At 58.4% G+C, this 19,105-nt stretch overlaps 1 protein-coding gene across 2 annotated transcripts; it reads left to right on the top strand.

The window, feature by feature from the left end:
- Window positions 1–3,974: 3,974 nt before the first annotated feature.
- On the top strand, window positions 3,975–18,206 carry SOGA1 (suppressor of glucose, autophagy associated 1). 2 transcript variants are annotated; one of them, XM_042834526.1, is made up of 14 exons: window positions 3,975–4,202; window positions 5,050–5,208; window positions 7,347–7,409; window positions 9,265–10,476; window positions 11,438–11,557; window positions 11,737–11,862; window positions 12,164–12,394; window positions 12,479–12,586; window positions 12,749–12,916; window positions 13,599–13,850; window positions 13,932–14,003; window positions 14,383–14,453; window positions 14,720–16,169; window positions 16,258–18,206. In XM_042834526.1, exons 1-14 carry the CDS (start codon window positions 4,005–4,007, stop codon window positions 16,405–16,407), a joined length of 4,380 nt encoding a protein of 1,459 aa, XP_042690460.1. In that variant the 5' UTR covers window positions 3,975–4,004; the 3' UTR covers window positions 16,408–18,206. The 2 variants fall into 2 exon arrangements, with proteins under 2 accessions (XP_042690460.1, XP_042690458.1); XM_042834524.1 differs by having other exon boundaries at window positions 3,982–4,202; window positions 11,441–11,557.
- Window positions 18,207–19,105: the final 899 nt, after the last annotated feature.

Raw genomic sequence — 19,105 nt, forward strand, 5'->3', positions numbered from 1 at the left:
AGGGCTCGGGGTGTTTTGCTGCAAGGAGCAGCCCTGGCATGGAGCGGTGTCCAGAAGGTCTGTAGGGACATTGGTGCCCCCACTCCCACTGTGTGTGGCAGTGCTACCCTCTGCACCCCCCCTCCATGTGCCCCATGTTCCCCTTGCAATCCTGGGGAGGTGGGGAAGCAGCAGTGAGATGTGAGGTCTTCCTGAAAGTGCTTTGAGCATCCCACATCCTCCATGCTGGTGGGTCAGGATCAGTTCTTTTCTCCTGGCTTGTGCTGGCCAATAACTGCAGCCATGCTCACTTGTGGTGCTCCCCAGAAAAGTAGAAGCTGTCAAGCAGACTGTAACCAGCAAGGAGCGGAAAAGGGGGATGGGCTGCAGCAGGATGTGAGGAGCTGTCAGTGTGTGCATGCTCATGGATTTGGGACTTCCGAGCTTAAAAAGGCCAACCCTAAGCCAGATGATTAGGCTGGCCTGTGATGCAACATGCAGGGATGCTGCAGAGGGTCCCCTCCCCTCTGGCACCAATCTGTCTGACCTGTCGGAGGCGGCACATCCTAGTGCTAACTGGAACAGCCACAGGTGAAATATCCCTTGGGAAGAGCTGGATAAAATTCCCATTTGGGGGATTTTGGGATGGACTGGGTGCTGTCAGCGTGGCTGTGCATGGTGCCACTGCAGGGCTGCACCTGGGCAGGGCAAGCTGTCAGCTCGTACTGCTCCTTTCTTGGCTGCACTAACCCAATGCATGTATATATTTCAGCATGCCTCTCCTGCTGCTCCCTGCAGCAGTGATTTCCCCAGGCTTAGAGGGGAAAAAAACAATTTGACAGAGTCTTTCAGCAAAACACCAGCAGTGTTGGAATGAGCCCCAGGGCCTCATCATTCCCAGCCCCACAAAGGGCTTGGCAGCGCCTGGCCCATCACCACTGCCCAGCCAGCAGTGAGCCCCCAGCTGTGTGCAGGGTAATTTATGGGGGCAGGTGCAAAGCTGGGAAGCTCTGGGATTTGTCTTGCTGTGAGGCACAATGAGAAGGGTGGCTGCTGTGCCCTCGGAGAGCTTGAAGAAACTCTCGTGAGGCGTCACACAGGGTGCCCCTTACCAACCTTGCATCACGTGGTAGACTGGGGTGTGTGCCAGGGGGGGGGGTGTGCTGTGTGCTGTGTGCTGGGGGGGTCCTATTTTTTTCCCTAGAGAATTATAGCATAATTCCCTACTCTGTCCAATGAGGGCTCAGAGTTCATTGAGAGCTGCTGTGCATGTCCTGTAACATCAGTGCAGCTGCAGGGTGCTGGTCCTGGCTCTCTGTGGACTCTCCTGCTGCTCCAACTCTGCACAGAGAGGGGAATGTATCGCAACCCTCTGCCCACATCCCTCCTTGCTCTGTTCATCCTGTGCTGGGGCTCAGTGTGTGTGCAGGACTGTCCCCAGGGCTCAATGCTTGCTGCTTGGCTGCGCCCCAGAGCCAAACGCTGCCAACTCTGGTGGGGCAGGCACTGCCAGCAGCACAGCAGCCAGCAGTGCTGTCATTTGCATCATCCAGCTTTGCATCCTGCTCTGCTTTCTGCTTGTAGGAGATGGGGCTCCCACTGTGCTGCTTTTTGGGGTTGTCACTGGAAAGATGCGGTCGCTCTGAGGCTCACGGGTTGGTGTTTATCTTGTGCTCCTCCACAGGCAGTGTTTGACTCCTGCAAATACAAGCCAGGCATTGACTTCCGCACACCCCATCATGTCTCCTGGCATCCTCCTCACCTCCATGGCATGCCGTATTCAGCACCACATATAGTGCTTTTGCAGTGCCAGTCCTCAATCCTGGCTATTTCTCAAGCATTTCATCTGCTCTGGTTCTACCCTTGCCTCAGTTTGCATTTTTTGGTTGCATTTTGCAAAGATGCACAGCACTTCCACAGAGGTGCAGCTGCAGGGTGGTCAGGGTGGGCTGTTCTGCCCACAGAGGGTGTCAGCACAGCCGCCCTGAGCTGCCCCCGGCCTGCTGGCATCTTGCTGCTCTCCGATCCTAATCCCATTACCTAGGCTTAGCACCACAGGGTGTCCTGCAGGGAGTGTCCCATGCAGCACCTCAGCTGCCTCGCAGTCCTGTTCAGGCCACCATTCGAACAGCTTTGGTGGTGAAGCTTTCCTGAGCCACCTGACCCAGGCTGATTTCAACCTTTCTCGGGCACTTTGTGAAGCATCAGGGTGGTGTTTTTATTTCAAGTGCTCACATTGCCACGCAGGATCTGCTCACCCTATTTGCAGGTGGCTGTTTTTTGCTGCCCCATCGCAAGCCACCTGCATTGTGCAAAGCATTTTTTCCATGAAAGCTCTCACCTTCATTCCAAACCCACCCCAGCAGCTCCCAGACCAGCATGGCTTTCGGAGCTTTTTTTCATTTCCCCAGGTCAGTGTGGGGTTTCCAGTAGGGATGTCACCCTGGGGAGCATTATAGCCTTCACAGCAATGTCTTCTGGTGCTGTTCATCCTTGTGCTTTTTGCCTGGGGGTTTTAGAACCATGGGATGTGCCTGTAGCGATGCCCTCAGTGGGGCAGTCCTGGCAGTTCCCGGAGCATCCTGCTCCATCCGAGGGTCACCTCCTGGTTCTTGCTTACTCCAGAACCCTGACACAGAGCCACGCGGCCGCCGTGGTGCTGGCAGCTCGGGGATAATCGGGGATTGTCTCGGTGACGTCCCCGATTTGCCATCTCACTGCAAAAGCCAACAGTGAGCGACTGTGGCTGATCCTCGCAGCTGCCGCCCTCAGGCTTTGTTTTTCGGAGTGGGGGGGGGGGGTAGAAAGGGAAAATGCAGCTGGAGCTTTGTGCTGGAGCTGGGCAGAGTGGCTGCCACCCAAATTTGGTGCAGCTCCAGGCGCTGTGTGCGCTGCCAGCCCAGCTCTGTGCTCCCCTCTGTGGCAGTGGCTGCCTGGTGGCAAACAGTGGGGCAGCCTCAGGGCCCAGCGCTGGCAGCCACTCTCGTGTCCCTGCGTTGCCTCTCTGCTCCATGCCTGCCTCCTTCCTCCTGACACATCTTTTCCAAGGCGACCTACATTTCTCTCGCTGCAACTGCTGCCTGGGCTGCTCCCACGGCGAATCCTTTCCCTCCCCCATCTTCCTCTTTTATTTTGATTTATTTATATGAGAGGTGCTGGCACCGACACGCGTGGTGTTCAGCTCACCGGCCTGAACCCTACAGAATGCCCCTTCCCCCAGCACACTGCTCTGTGGGGCTCACATGGGATTTCACATCCACATCCTCATCCCACAGGGGGCCTGGAGGTTGCGGCAAGTTGTCCGCAAGTCACAGTGTGCCCTGGCAGCCAGAAGGGCCAGCCGTCCCCTGGGGTGCATCAGGCCCAGTGCTGCTGGCCAGGCGAGGGAAGGGGTTGTCCTGCTGTGCTCTGGGTGCCACAACATAAGAAGGACATAAAGCTGTGAGAGAGCATCCAGAGGAGGGCTGCAGAGCTGGGGAAGGGTGTGAGGGCTTCAGTGTGTGAGAGGGGTGGCTGAGGTTGCTGTGTTTGCTGGGCACGGAGCAGAGCAGGCTGAGGGGAGGCCTCATGGTGGCTGCAGCTTCTCACAGGGAGCCAAGGGCAGCACTCTCAGCCATAGGGTTTGGGTGGTGCTGTGTGGAGCCAGGGGTAGGACTCGATGATCCCTTTCTAACTCAGGAATTCTGTTATTTTATGATCCACTTTGGGTGCTTCTGCCTGCTCCCTCAGTGCTGTTATCCCTGTGCTGAAGGTAGACATGCTGCACATGATACCAATTTCCCCCTGATCTGGTGTGCATGGGGTGCATGTGGCCCAGTGTTATCCTCTACCTCCATAGGCATCTCACCATGTGCAGAGCAGCATAATGATGTCTGTGCCATGAGAGCAAAGGAGGAAACCCCCAGTTGTTAGCAGCCATCTGTGGGGTGCACGCCATGGACACGTGGGACTGCTGCAGTCTGTGGGCTCTGACCTCTCCAACACGCCTCTCCCTGCAGGATGAGATTGAGGAGCTGCGCGCCGAGATGCTGGAAATGAGGGACGTCTACATGGAGGAGGACGTCTACCAGCTGCAGGAGCTGCGGCAGCAGCTGGACCAAGCCAGCAAGACGTGCCGCATCCTGCAGTACCGCCTGCGCAAGGCCGAACGGCGCAGCCTGCGTGTGGCACAGACCGGCCAGGTGGATGGCGAGCTCATCCACAGCCTGGAGCAGGACGTCAAGGTGATGCTCGGGGGGTGCCCTAGGGGGCAGTGCCCAGAAGGTGGGGTGGGATCTGTCCCAAAGCAGCTTGGGGTGAGATAGGAAGTGAGTTGCTGGGACACTGTAGCAACTGTGAGTTGCTTTCCACTGTAGCTGGGGACCTGGGAGCTGCTTCTCCTCTTGGCCACTATGGGAACTTTGCGAGGTCCCAGGCTGGAACAGGGACGAGGTGTTGGCTGTGAGGTGGCCTTGTATTTCTTGCCCCAGCCAGTGATGAACTGAGTTGTGTTTGCTGATCAGTTGTGCTGCTGCCAGAAGGAGTGGTGGCAGCAGGGGATGTCTCCACTGCTGGGGAGCAGCTCAATCAGCAGCTCAGATTTAGGAGAGAGGTGGCAGAGGAGCCTGAAACCAAGCACTGTGCTGACCCTGAGCAATGCTCCCCACAGGGGCTGCAGCGGGGACTCGCTCAGCTCTGGGGGCTCTTGTGCGATTTTTCCGTAACCCGATGCAGCAGCTCGCCTTTCCTTTCTCGAGGGGCTGCTCCTCTCCCCTCCCAGCCATGCAGCAGCTGCTTTCCAGCACAGTGGAGCACAAAAAGCTGACAGGCATCTATCCCACAGCGCCGCATTGTGCCTGGGGAAAGCAGGGTTTGACCAGTAGAGGTAGGGGGAGGAGTAATGGTGGTAATAAAAGAGACACATGTGGCCAGGGGACAGGACATTACCTGGTGTAGTGTCTTCTCCAAAGGGTCCTATGGCGATATCCATGGATATTGTCTGGGTCTGGTAGGTGCCCATGAGGTCTTGCCCCTGTGCTGTGGTCCCAGCATGCTCTACCCAGCCCAGTGACAGCCACTCTGTGTCCCCAGGTGGCCAAGGATGTCTCCGTGCGGCTCCACAACGAGCTGGAGGCGGTGGAGAAGAAAAGGATCAGGCTGGAAGAGGAGAACGAGGACCTGCGCCAGAGACTGATTGAGACGGAGCTGGCCAAGCAGGTGGTACAGAATGAGATGGACAAGCTCAGAGAGGTGAGGGGAACACAGGGGGCACGTGGAGGGGGTGACCCCAAGGCTCAGCCCCTAGCAGGTGTCCTGGCCTGGTGCCATGAGCATTCATATCGCTGAAACCCAAACCGTGCTGCAGATGCTCATGAAACCCGAGCGGTGCTGCTCTGTGTGGAGTGATGTTGGGGTGTGCGGGCAGCACCACGCCCAGGGCCGGCTGTGCCCTGACTGCTTGGGAGTGGGGACAGCTTCATGCTGCTCAGGCTTGTCCTGTGGGGCATGGCTGGCACACGGGATTCCTTTGTGTGTGTCCTGGAAATCCACATGCGCACTTATGCAGGACTCCAGGGCCGTTAGTCTGGGACAAGCTCCTGGCCAGGAATGCTGCTGGTCCCCATGCAGTGAGGGGGCATCCTTTCTTGGTGACAGGAAAGGCATTGTAGTGACAGCACAGGCATGTAATCCATCACAGCACTCATAACCCACTTCCCTACTGCCCGGGATGTGATGGGTCCCCAAGGAGCTGCAGGCAGTGTGCCAGAGAGGATGTGGTGCCATCGCCCAGCCCAGCTGCCCTCCCTGCCTGTGTAGGAACGGGGGTGGGGAAAGTGGGTTGTGAGAATAGAATGGGAGGTGCCACTTCTGCAGCCTCAGTGGGTTGCTGCTGGCTGGCACAGGACAGGCTTCTGTGTGCTTGAGGTTGTTTTGAGTTCCCTGAGGCTGGCAGGTCTGTGCTGGTGGGATGCTAATGGGTACAACCCTGGCTGTGACCATAGATGAGCCCTGCGGGGACAGAGCGTTGTGTTTCTGCAGTTCCTGCTGGGCTCTGCAGCAGGCACCATGGGTTTGCATCCGCTCTTGAAAAGGACATTTCCCCAGGCGCTGGGGTTACTCACTTATTCCAGAACGCTAATTAGGAAAGCGAGTTAACAGGGTGAGTCTCAGCCGCCTCCTCCCTACCGCTGTAGGATGTGAAGCAGTGGCAGAGCTTGTTAGCAGCATGCAAACAGCAGCAGGCTGGGCAGGGCTGGGCTTGCCCCTAGGGGCCGCTTATTTCTCACTTGCAAGAGGTTTTCCCCGTGGCTGGGCTGCTGTGGGATGGGCAGTGCGTCCCCTGGGCTGAACCACCACCCGCCAGCTCTATCCTGGGCACAGGGACCGCAGTGTCCCCTAACCACTGTGCTGTGGGGTAAGGGCATGCCTGTCCCTAGCACAGCCGGGGCGAGCAATGCCGACGTGGCACAGCCAGCCCCCGGGTGGGGTTCGAGCAGCTCCAGCACTGGTCTTAGCCTTAATAGGAAAGCTGGAGCCCTGCACCTTGGCACAGGCAGCAGCTTACATTTCACAGCTGCTTTCTTTGGCTGCTGGGGCCTCAGCGCCAGCATGGGAACGTGCCTGGGGCAGCCCCAGCCTTGTGAGCCTCATTGCATCACCCACCAGGGCACAGCAGGGCAATGCAATGACTGGGAACAGGTCAACTTGTTTTCTTCTTTTTTCCTGTATGGGGCTCCCCATGTATCATCTGTCTTTGTTAGCCTGTGTGCCCAGAGACCCTGGAGAAAGGGCCAGCATTGCTCCATTGATGCACTAGGAGTCACTGCCAAGCACTTTTTGTGCTGGGGTGGTCAGAGCGGCAGGAGGATAATTGCTGGGGGATTTAGGCTTGGGAATCTTGGTGTCCCATTCTGCCCACATGCCACTGTCTCTAGCAGTGTGTAACAGCTCGTGGCTGATCCCAGGTCCCCATTTGCAGTCGCATCCCTGGTAGGATGGGAGAAAGGCAGCTGGGATGTGCCTGCTGCTGCGTGTGGGCAGGGAGAGACATGGAGGAGCTCCAGCTCCTGCTTCTAAACCAGGATGCCCCGAAGCCATCCCAGCCTGGGATTCCCCACTCCATCCGGCCCATGACTCAACCTCTCCACTTGCCCTCGTGCCCTCAAGGGACATCTCTGGCCAAATCTCATGACATGATGTCAGGCACCCTGGATCCCCCAGCACCAGAGGCTCATCCCACCAGTGCTCTGGCCCCTTCCCAAGCTACTGGAGCAGTCAGCAGTGCCCTGGCTGTGGTGTCCCCAGGCTGGAAGTCCTGGTTGCTCTGTCCGTCTGCAGCAGGGTGCCATGCTTTGGCTGTGGGTGACATCTTCCTCTTCTCTCTGCAGAATTCCCTGAAGAAAAGGGGGTCTCGCTCCATTGGGAAGACTGAGAAGAAGCCATCGGTGCAGGTACGGGCTGTGGTGCCAGTTGATGGCCACTGCATCCAGCACAGAAGGAAATCCTGAGCAAGGCAGAACCATCTCCTCCTCTCAGAGCTCATCTGAGAGCTTCCCCAGCCCCTGCTCAAGGCAGGAATTGATGTGCTGAGCTTTCCTCATTGTCCTCAGGGGTTCCTTGTCTCCTTTATCAATGGAGTACCAGTGGCAGGTGGTGCCTTTAGCCCCTTCCATGTGTCATTGTTGCCTGTGCCAGTGGCCAAGTGATCCTGAGGGGCCTGGGGTCCCATGGCAGCAGCTTGAGGCCACTGTCACCATCCCTGCCCTGTGCAGGCTGCTGGGCGGGTGTGGGGAGGGGCTGTGCTGGCAGCTGGGGGATTTTATCTGTCAGTTGCGGTTGCACTGAGCTGCTGTGAGACGTTAATGCTGTTACCAGGGCTCAGAGGGGCAGAGTTGCCATTGTGGTGATAGATATGCAAGTGTTTTAACACCCAAAAAATCCTCTTCCAAAGGCAGGCAACCACAGGATCTGTTCTGGGGAGTAGAACTGCTCCCCTAAAGCCTGGGCAGGGAGGGAGCCCCATAAAGCTGTAAGCATCTCATCATGGTGACCCCAGGATTTTTGGGGTCACTGTGCCACTGCTGTCACATCCCACTCCACATGGGGACAAAATGCAGGAAAACATCCCCCCACTTTCCTGCTTCCCGTGCTGTCATCCTCTCAGAGCCCTCAATTTAGGGACATGAGGCAGAAGGGCAGCACCAGAAGAGGGACACAACTGTGGCTCAGTACTGGAGGTTCAAAGCCAGCCTCAGCTTCCTTGGGTGCCAATGGGCTGGCAGCGTCCCCCAGTCCCTGTGTGCTTCCTGTGCAGCATGACTGGGTGCCCCCAGGCAAAGCCATCTGTGACTCATTGGTAGCTTCTTGGGCTCCTTTCCTGCCTGACAGTGCTGAGCACTAGGAGAAATGGAGTTGTTGGGGCAAGACAAACTTAAAATGAGCTCTGTCCCCTCTGTCCCCAGCGCAAGGAGCAGTTGAGGTGCTGCTGGTTGCTCTGGCTGGGGGGAAGTGCCCGGCTGCAGCTTTTTTTTTCCTGGAAAAACAGGAACTGAGGTCATGTCTGCCTGGCTGGGATAGCGGCCTCATGACGCTGCCCCCCCCCCTGCTTGTCCCTGTGGCTATTTTGGGGAATTAAGCAGCACCCCAGACCTGTGGCAGTCCTGCTGGGATGGAGGCACCACAATGTTCCGTGGCTCCTGGAGCTTTGTGGGCACCTCTGCCATGCTGGGGAGACATTGGGGTGCTGGGGGCCAGGGGAGCTGGAGGTGGGTTCCACTTGGTGGGTGATGCTGGTGGGTCCCCCCTAGGCAGTCACTGCGCCAGAGTGACCACACTGGACAGGAAGTCACGAGCTGGGAGTCAGGAAATCCTGGTCCTCTGTCCAGAGACCTTTCTGTGGCTGAGAAATGGTCTCTCAGAGCAAAGGAGCCTGGGCAGGGCCAGGGGCTTGGCTGGGGCTATGAGAGTGGTGGTGGGGACGGGTGGCTGAGAGGAAAGGGGCTGGACGAGGGCTGGGACCATGGGAGGCTTCCAGCCCTTGAGAAAAAAACAAACGCATTTTAGCTGCTTCTGTCCTCGAGCTGCGGCTGTCACTGTGTCCCAGTAAGGTGGCTGCTCTGCCACCACAAAGCAGAGGGAAAGGGAGCCTGTTGGCTGGGATTTTCTCCCGTGGCATCTGACAGCTTTCCTCCCCATCTTGGGTGGTGTCAGGGCCAGCATCCCCAGCTCGGTGTCTGTGCTCTATGTCCCTCAGAGCCACCATCTCTCAGCCTGTGACCCTAACACCTGTCCCCTCCCTGTCCCCAGGAGGACAGCGCAGACCTGAAGTGCCAGCTGCACTTTGCTAAGGAGGAGTCGGCCCTGATGTGCAAGAAGCTGACCAAGCTGGCCAAGGAGAACGATGGCATGAAGGAGGAGCTTCTAAAGTACAGGTCCCTCTACGGGGACCTCGACAGCTCCCTGTCTGTGGAGGAGCTTGCCGACTCACCCCACTCACGTGAGGCTGAGCTCAAGGTCCACCTCAAGCTGGTGGAAGAAGAAGCCAACATCCTCAGCCGCAGGATTGTGGAGCTGGAGGTGGAGAACCGCGGCCTGCGGGCTGAGATGGACGACATGAAGGGCCAGGGGGACAGGGAACTACCAGGGCAGGATCTGCGGTTCCTGGCCTGCACCTCGGCCTGCGGGGACGCGGGGGACACGGTGGCAGAGCTGCGACGGCACCTGCAGTTTGTGGAGGAGGAGGCCGACCTGCTGCGCCGCTCACTGCTGGAGCTGGAGGACCAGAACAAGCTCCTGCTGAACGAGCTCAACAAATACAAGTCGGACCACGAGCTGGATGTGACGCTGTCAGAGGACAGCTGCTCAGTGGTCAGCGAGCCCTCGCAGGAAGAGCTGGCCACGGCTAAGGTGCAGATCAGTGAGCTGAGCGGCAAGGTGAAGAAGCTGCAGTACGAGAACCGGGTTCTCCTCTCCAACCTGCAGCGCTGTGACCTGGCCTCCTGCCAGACCACCCGGCCCATGCTGGAGACCGACGCTGAGGCCGGCGACTCAGCACAGTGCGTGCCCACTGCTGGCTGGAGGGATGAGCGTGGCAGTGAGGCTGAGGTGCAGGACCGGGTGCTGGACGGCAGTTCCAACACCAAGCTGCTTAAGGCCAAGGACTTGGAGACCCTGCTGGGCATCCGGGACCAAGCAGCGCTTGTCAGCAAAGCCATCGACATCTTGATTTCGGATGCCAATGGCTTCACCTCCAGCTTGAAGGTGTGCCTGGACAACGAGTGCGTGGGGGGGCTGCTGGCTGAGGCCCTGGACAACAGCAGCGAGAGCCCCAGCGACGCCAAGCTGATGAATGTGCTCCTCATGAGGCTGGGTGTGCTGCAGCAGGATCTGGGCTGCTTCATGCGGAAGGTGGACCTCCTCTCCAGCGGCCTCAAGGAGCACTCCGGCTCCTTCCCCTTCTCCAGCAGCCACGAGGCCACCAAAGAGGGGCTGCAGAAGGAGCATGGCTCTGACTTGCAGGTACGGGGCTCCTTCCCACGCCCCATGGCCGCCCCGCAGCACTCGTTGCTTTATTTGCCACTTTTTTGCCTTTTTCTTCCTGCTTTAACAGAACAAACCCCGACCCGTAACATACCCCTCCTCGTGCCTCTCCAGAGCAATCCCCAAACTAATGCTCACCTCGCTGCATGCCGTGGCACCTGGGACAAGATAGGACTCTGCTCCAACAGAGTGTGTGCAGCAGGAGGTGGTGGCTGCAGTGCTGTCCCACCCCAGTGCAGTTGCCCGGGCAGAGCTGGTGGCCCAGCTGCTCCCCTCCACTGCCACCAGGCTCCCTGCAGAGTCAAGTGTCCCCTCCACTGATGCTCTGTGCTTGTTGGGATGGGCAGCATCCCAAAAGCCCCCTGAATTGCAGGCAGCCAGCTTGGGAAAAGCCTCATGGCATGCACTGAGATAATTCCCAGGCAGGGTAATATACAAAGCAGAGATGGCCAGGCAAATTTGGGTCTGATGGGGAGCATATCCACAGCGAGCACCCCGTGCCCTCCTCTCCAGGACAGCCAGGAATGGGGACGTGACTGGGGACATAGGTCCTATCACGGGCACAAGCCCTTTTCTGGAGCACACTCACTTGTTCAGAGTCCTATTTTTCTGCATGCTGCTGGACTGCAGTCCCACCAGCCCCAGGTCCCGGTCCCCCCTAGTCACTGCATGGCACCGTAACTGGTGTTTGCACATTTTTTCCCTCTTTCTCTCTTTTTTTCCCTTCCTTTTCCCAAACAATCCAGGCCACGTGTCTCATCCTGTGTTTCCTTTTGGTTTCCGCATTGTCTCCCGCCATGGTGATGAAGTTCCTTCTCCTCATCATCCTTTTTGTTGTCTTGTAGTTCTTTACTGTTTCGGAAACCCATTGTTTTGTTTTCTGGCTTTCTTTTCTTCCCGCTCTTTTGGTTTGTTCTCATTAACTTGCCCACGCATGCAGCAGCCTGATTTTAGGGATGCCGACCCTTACCGCATCACCCACACCAAGGACACGGACCCCGCACATTCCCGGAGCTACAAAACCTGCCGACCTGACGAGAACGACTCCTATGCCACCGAGGTACGAAGCCACCTGTCCCAGAGCGGACCAGGAGCTGTGTCCCCTCAGTGGGGCTGGAGGGTTGGAGATGCCCCAGGAGGAGCTCGGTGCCCCAGTGGGAGTGATGCGGGGTCAGGAGCTATGTAGAGATGCTGAGCCCTGCCCGGTGGGCACCCACCACCCTCTCCGTACCCTTGCAGATGAAGGAGCTGCAGCTGGTGCTGTCGGAGGCCAATGAGAGCCTGCGGGGGCTGCAGGAGCAGCTCTCGCAGGAGAGGCAGTTGCGGAAGGACGAGGTGGACAACTTCTCACAGAAGATCTGCCAGGTGAGCAGGTGCTGGCCCTGGGAGATAGGATCCCCGTGAGCACAGCTGGGCCATCCCCAGGCTGGGGATCTGCTTGAGGACACTAAAACAGTCCTCAAGAAACGTGGGGGCTGAGCCTGCCCATCTTTGCACGTGGGTGTAGAGCCATGCAGGACTTCCCCCTGTTGCTTTTATGACCCCACTGTCCCAAGGATGCTGTAGCTCCCCCTGGGCAGAGTCAGTCATGAAATTTGGGGTCTGGTGCTGGGAGGAGGCACAGCAGCCTGTATGGATGCTAATGGCTCAGCACATCACTCCACAGCTGAAAGAGGACCACCAGAAAGCCCTGCTGCGGCGTGAGTTTGAACTGCAGAGCCTCAACCTGCAGAGGCGGCTGGAGCAAAAGTTCTGGAGCCAGGAGAAGAACCTGCTGGTGCAGGAGTCACAGCAGTTCAGGCAAAGCTTCCTTCTGCTCTTCATGAAGCTCAAGTGGTTCCTCAAGTGCTGGCGCCAAGGCAAGATCGTGCACAGCGAGGGCGATGACTTCCTGGAGGTACTGTGGGCAGGGGAAATAGGACACTCAGCTGTCCCCAGTCCCTGGCCGGGGTCCTCAGCAACCTGCCCACATCTCCTGCAGGTGAACAGCATGAAGGAGCTGTACATGCTGCTGGAAGAGGAGGAGCTCACACCACAGCAGCAGGCAGATAACAGGACCTGCTCTGGGGACGCCTGGACTCCCAACACGGTGAGAGTAGTGAGCAGAATCATTCCCCACTGAGTGTCACTGCTGGGCAGTAGGGGGGGGTCCTGTACCCTGCTGGCATCTCACACCTGTAACATGGGGGTGGCAGCATGCAGAGCTGGGGCACCGAAGTGGCACCCCTTGCTCACCTCTGGTCCCCGACAGCCCAACGAGTGCATCAAGACACTGGCAGACATGAAGGTCACCCTGAAGGAGCTGTGCACAGAGCTGCGGGAGGAGCGGCGTGGTGCAGGCGAGCTGCAGCAGCAGTTTACCAAGGCCAAGGCTGCCTGGGAGATGGAGCGTGCCGAGCTCAAGTGCCACATCGCCCAGGTGGGAGCCTGGGGTGGGGGGACGTGGGGCTTGGGGGCTGCCCGACTGTCATCCAGAGCTTGGCTGCTGGGAGGAAGCATGGCACGGCAGGAATCACAATGAGCAGCCACTCTAGCAGGCGAGTTTCTATAGCAACGGGGCTGGCATGAAAATTGCAGTGGTAGCAGAGGATGCACTTTATTCCTCTGATGGGCTTGTTCAGGGTGGGTAGGATGGTAGCAGGACTCAGCGTGCTCTAGTCATGCACAGTGCTCATTACCCCAGGCTGCAAAAGCACCAAAGCCCTCCTTTCCTGTCCCATCAGCCCCCAGCCCCAGTCTGCCCTGAGCTCCTGGTGATGACGGTTTGCAGCTCCCTTATGCCGTTCTGGCAGCAGCCTGTGGCTGTGCATCTGCTCGTGAGAATGATGCCAGCGTTTCTTGGGCTGTGTTTCTCTGTAGTCTCCATCTTTAGTCCCCAGCTCCCCTCTCTCCTCCCCAGAAGTGAGCAGAGCTTCTGTGATGGCAGTACCCCTCCTTCAGATGCCATCCTGGCTACCACCAGCAGCATCCCTGGGGTGCTCTCAGCCAGCCCCACAGGGATGTCACCCTCTCAGGGTTGTCAGGATTTCGGTGGGGACATTCAGCCCCCATCCCATTGGGTGACCATCTGGCACGTGGCTGCCAACACTGTGTCCCTGCAGCTGGAGGCAAAAGCAGGCAAAGGCATCACGGAGCGGACGTTACCAGACTGGAAGGTGGCACTGAAGAGGGAACGTGAGGAGCATCAGCATCTCCTGGCTGAATCCTACAGCGCCGTCATGGACCTGACCAAGCAGCTGCAGATCAGCGAAAAGAACTGGAAACAGGAGAAAGTGGAGCTGCTGGCCCGCTTCAAGGAAGAGCAGCAGCAGGCAGAGCAGCAAGCGAAGGATCTGCAGAACAAACTCAACCAGGTATGGTGTCCCCATGCATGTGTCATCCAGCATCTGCCCCTGCTCATTGTGCACATGTTGGGTGACGGATGTGTTCTCCAGTTGCAGAAAGGAGCCAACCCGTGGGCTTTGAAACACTCCGAAATGGAGAAGCATGGCAGCAACTGGAAAGAGGTGGGTGAGAGAGGACTACATGTGTTGTGGCTTCCTGTTTGGCTCAGGTCTGTGCTAAAAATTGGGTGGAGGTTGGGTGTACCCCACAACAGCATTTCCTGAACAGCAGTCTCAAGCAGTTGCAAGGGGGAATTAAGTAGATGGAGACAGCAGAGAGCATGGCCATCTTGCTGTGCCAATCTCCAGGGGCTTCAGAAAGTTGTTAAGAGAATAGTTGTGGGCAGGGTGAGCCCTGTGGAGCTTTGGGAGTGAGGTGCAGGACCTGGTTGTGTTGGGGAGGTGCTGCTGGAAAGGAGCAGGGTGCAGTCCCTGCTCAACACACCTGTGTGCCGTGGTCCTGTGCCTGACTCCACCAGAGCATGCTTCTGTGTCCTCCTAGGCTCTGAATGAAAAAATCACAGACAAAGAGACAATCTCTGAAGAAGATGCCAAGGGAACCAACTTAAAAAGGTGAGCATGGTGGTGGCCATCATCCCGAAGATGTGGAGGGTATCAGTGGCTCCCACAGCTGGACACTCCACTCCAGCTCCATCTCCACTCCACTCCAGCTCCATCTGGACACTGCTGTGGTCCAGGATTGACTTCCCGGAGGCAGTGAGCAGGGCTGGGTGCCCAGCAGGGTCCCACTGGGGTGATGCCTCCAGCATCCCACATCATCAGCCTGTCCCTCTGCCTGGATGGGCGAATGCTGAACCCTGTCCTCTCTTCTCCCACAGGACCAAGTCCGTTTCCTCCATGTCAGAGTTTGAAAGCTTGCTCGACTGTTCTCCCTACCTCCCTGGAAAGACTGTGCCTGGGCTGGGTGACCATTCCCGAGGCAAAAAGTCATCTGCAGCCTCCCAGCTGCTGCCCAACGGGATCCGGGATAGCACCGGCCTTCCTCCCCCTAACTGTACCTATGTGAATATCGAGCAACCCGCCTCCGACAGCCTGGCCAAGGAGAAGCTGGGCATCTCCTCCTGGGACTACTCACGGGCCAGCAGCCTCACGGGCCATGACCCAGCTCAGAAACAGATGCAGAGGAGCTACACAGCACCTGACAAGACAGGGATCCGCATCTACTACAGCCCTCCTGTGGTGCGGCGCCTGGAGGCAGCTGTGGTGCACAACAAGGAGGGGAAGATCATGATCGAGCCCGGCTTCTTGTTCACCATGGCCAAGCCCAAGGAGCCTGAGGAGTCGGCCAGGACAGAAAGCACATACAGCCAGTGGCTGTGCAACTTCTCCAAGCAGCAGCGAGAGCTGCTCGATGGCAGCACCGGGGAGAGCAGTGTGCCACCAGTGCCCCGCTTCCCTCCCTCGCTGCACGACCTGGAGATCTCCGGTAACATGAGTGACGACATGAAGGAGATCACCAACTGTGTGCGACAGGCCATCCGCTCCAGCTCACTGGAGAGGAAAGTGAAGAGCACCTCGAGCCAGACCGTGGGGCTGGCCCACGTGGGGACACAGACCACACAGACAGTGAGCGTGGGCCTGCAGACAGACCTGCCGCGCGGCAGCCTGCATGGCAAGAGCTGGTCCCCGCGCAGCTCCTCGCTCGTCTCAGTGCGCGGCAAGCAGATCTCCACCTCCCTGGACAAGGTGCACGCCAGGATCGAGCGGCCCTGCTGCTCACCCAAGTACGGCTCGCCAAAGCTGCAGCGGAGATCTTCCTCCAAGCTGGATGCCTCCAAGGACAGGAGCCTTTGGAACCTGCACCAGGGCAAGCAGAACGGCTCCGCCTGGGCCCGCTCCACCACCACTCGTGACAGCCCCGTCCTCAGCAACATCAACGATGGCCTGTCCAGCCTCTTCAGTGTGGTGGAGCATGCGGGCAGCACCGAGTCCATCTGGAAGCCGGGCTGCCCTGAGGGCGGCAGGGCCAAAGCTGAGGCCCCCAAGTACGGCCTGGTGCAGGAGTTCTTCAGGAATGTTTGTGGGCGGGCGCAGAGCCCCACAGCCCCCCCAGAGAAGAAAGATGCTGGTGGTGGGGAGGAGGGCTCCAAGAAGACCGAGCATCCCAGCCTGGCCTCCTATCACCCCACTGAGAACACCTCCCGCATCCTGAGTAAAAAAGTCCTCAAGCAAAACAGCTGTGAGGACCCCAAGCTGATGTCCCTTGGCCAAGGGAGCAAAGAAGCATTCCCCCGGGACCCTGACTTCATCTCAGCCATGGCCAGCGAGGTAATGAGGTGGGGGGCTCCTATGTGCCAAGCTGTGTGGTGGGGATGGCTGCAACCCTCTCTAACTGCCCTTCAATCTTTCTTTGCAGGACATGGCATGCGACTGCAGCTCACAGTCCCTCACCTCCTGCTTTGCCCGGCCGTCCCGCTCCGCCGCCCGCCACTCGCCCTCCAAGTGCAGGCTGCACCCCATAGACATGCCCAGGGCAGAGGAGAAGCCCGGGCCGCTGAGTGAGTGAGGACAGCGAGATGGGGCGTGCAGCCTGGCCTGCTTCCCACTCTCCTTCCCCAGGAACGCCCACAGGGCCCCTCTCGGGGATGCATCTGTCTCCTAACCATCCCCTCACTTGTGGGGATGCTTAAGAGGCAGATGGCGAAGGGCGGCGGAGGCTGCCGGCAGCAGTGGGGCATCCCGCCAGGGTGGCCGTGGCACAGACGCGATGGGAAGCACGGGGTCCCTGCGGTGGCCCCATGAAGGGGACAGCTGCCATGCGAGGCGGTGGCTGTGATGCTGCTGGTCCAGGGAGGGGTGAAGCGCGACAGGGGTTGGATTTGATGGATGGATCCGCCCCGCGGCCAATGCTGGGTGCATCCCTGCCAGCTCTGCTTGCAGGGTGGTTGCATCAGCCGTGTGCTGGAGGGAGGCGGGGGGGGTCCCCGGGCTGGGCGGTGCATGGAGGCGTTCCCATCCGGCTCATGGGATGGGTGCTGAATGCACGTGTGTGGGACCCCCCTCCCTGCAGCCTAAGCCCTGCTGAGCCCCCGCCTCCCTTCCCAAGGCCACTTGTAGTTATTTGTTCTTCCAAGTGCTGAATTTACATATCCCTCCCTCTTTTTAATTTCTCCTTCCGCTTTTGGCTCTACCCAATTCCGAACAGCCTGCAATGTAAAACCAAGTGCATTTAAAAAAAAAACAACAAAACCAAACGTACTGAAATGAGCTAAATTGGAGATGTACCAATTGGATTAAGAGATTGTGGGCTGGGAGGCTGCATTGTGGCTCGCAGCCTCCACCGCCCGGAGGTTGGGTCATCACCATGGGGAAAAGCCTTATCCAGGGAGGGAAGAGAACAGCATCCCAGCAGTGTTTGTGCTGGGTGAGAAGGGCAGTTTCTGAGGTGGCTGCTTGACCTATTTTTGAGCTGCGTGCCAGGGGCTGGGCAGAGATTTGCACAGATGGAACTGCCTGCAGGTGCCTGTGCCTGCTGGAGCTGCGGGCATTGCTTGGGGGGCTCTGGGCATTGCTCCAGAGCCTCTGTGCATTGTTCTAAGCCTGTGTGCATTTGCCCCAAGGGCTCTGTGCATTGTTCTGAGGCTCTGTACATTGCTCCAGGGGCTCTGGGCATGGTCCCAAGGGCTCTGCACATGGCTCCGGGGCTATATGCAATGCCCTGGGGGTCTGTGCATTGCTTCAGGGGCTATGTACACTATTTTGGGGGTTCTGTACACAGCTCCAGCGGCCTCTGCATTGCTCAGGGGCTGTGAACGGTGCTCTGGGGGCTCTGTGCGTTCCCCTTGGGGCTCTCTGCGCTGCTCCAGAGCCTGTGGGCGTTGTTCTCATGTTGTGTACATCGCTCCAGGGGCTCCGTGCGCTGCTGTCATCTCGCAGCCACACTCAGAAACCGCTCTTGCTGCCGCAGCTGCTGCCCCCTCCCGTCCAGCCTCACACTGCCCGCAGCGGGACGGCTGCATCACTGCCACGTCGCAGCCTCCATCGACATCTCTGCGATGGCTGCTCACTGCCTGTGTCTCCGGACACACCAGCATCAGCCAGGGCCAGACGGCCCAGCACCGATGGCCTTTCACTCCGAGGGCACCTGGCCGGCCCCACGAGGTCCTTGTCACCCAGCCGTGGGGCAGGCACTGCCCCCAGCACCAGCAGCCAAGGCCAGGCAGCGTCCCTGCCTGCTGCCCTCACGTCCCCGGCACTGCTGCCGGCATTCTCCTGCTGTACATAGATCCTTTCGGGGTGGTTTTTAGCATTTTCCTTGAAAACTAGGCTTTGTTTTGTTTTTAAAGACTATACTTTTGGAATGTGTTTGTTTGTTGTTTTTTTTTTCTTTCTCATTTTTACAACTGCCTTTTAATTATTTGTAATATTAGTCAGTTCTGTCTTACTCTGTAAATAGCGGTGCTGGGTGTTACCCACGAGGATGGGAATAGGGACAGGGGACGGCAGGGGCTTTGTGAAGGCAGCATCGCAGAGAAGCAGGAGCTGCTTTGGCCAAGCCTGGGGAGATGGGGATAATTAATGTGCTGTGGAGGTGCCAGGTTTGGCCTCAGCCCCTGCAGCGTCTGCCCCGTCCTCTCCGCAGTCCCTGTCCCTGTCCCAAGGTCACATGAAGGGCTTGCTCTGCCCTGATGACAGCACCTGCCCGCCCTGTGCTGTGCCTGCTTGTCGTGTGATGAATAAAGGCCCTGCAAACCCTCTCCCGCACCCTCAGTGCTGCTTTCCCAGGCTGCGGGGGGCAGCATGGGGTGGGAGGTCCCCAATATCCCCACCAGCTGTCCACACCTGGCGTCCCATCTGCTCCCCATCTCCAAGTGCTGACTGTGGCTGTGCCGCACGGCTCCCTGCCATCACTCCCCTGTCCCTCATGGACTCTCACCTCACACAGACACCTCTTAGCTCCATGTTCTCGTCTTGCTGGCGTTTCTCATGCCTCCCTGCCCCATCCTGCCTAGCTGCTCACTCCAACCTGCACACAGACCCCATGTCAACTGCCCCAGCTTCCTGCCCTCATCACATGCAGATCCCAGCCCCCCCAGGCTCAGTACATGAAACTTCCCTTCCCTGAGCTCCACCACCTCCTGTGTCACACCCCTCCTTTTGCTTCTTCGCTATCTTTTGTATTCCATCCCTTCTGTCCCTGCTCCTCATTCTCCCAACATGTCCCATCCTTTCTTCTTATTCTCCTTTATCCTCAGCTACATACC

Source organism: Centrocercus urophasianus, unplaced genomic scaffold (assembly GCF_019232065.1).
Source record: "Centrocercus urophasianus isolate 14NV4802_14NV808 unplaced genomic scaffold, USGS_Curo_1.0 seq_47, whole genome shotgun sequence".
Classification (NCBI taxonomy): domain Eukaryota; kingdom Metazoa; phylum Chordata; class Aves; order Galliformes; family Phasianidae; genus Centrocercus; species Centrocercus urophasianus.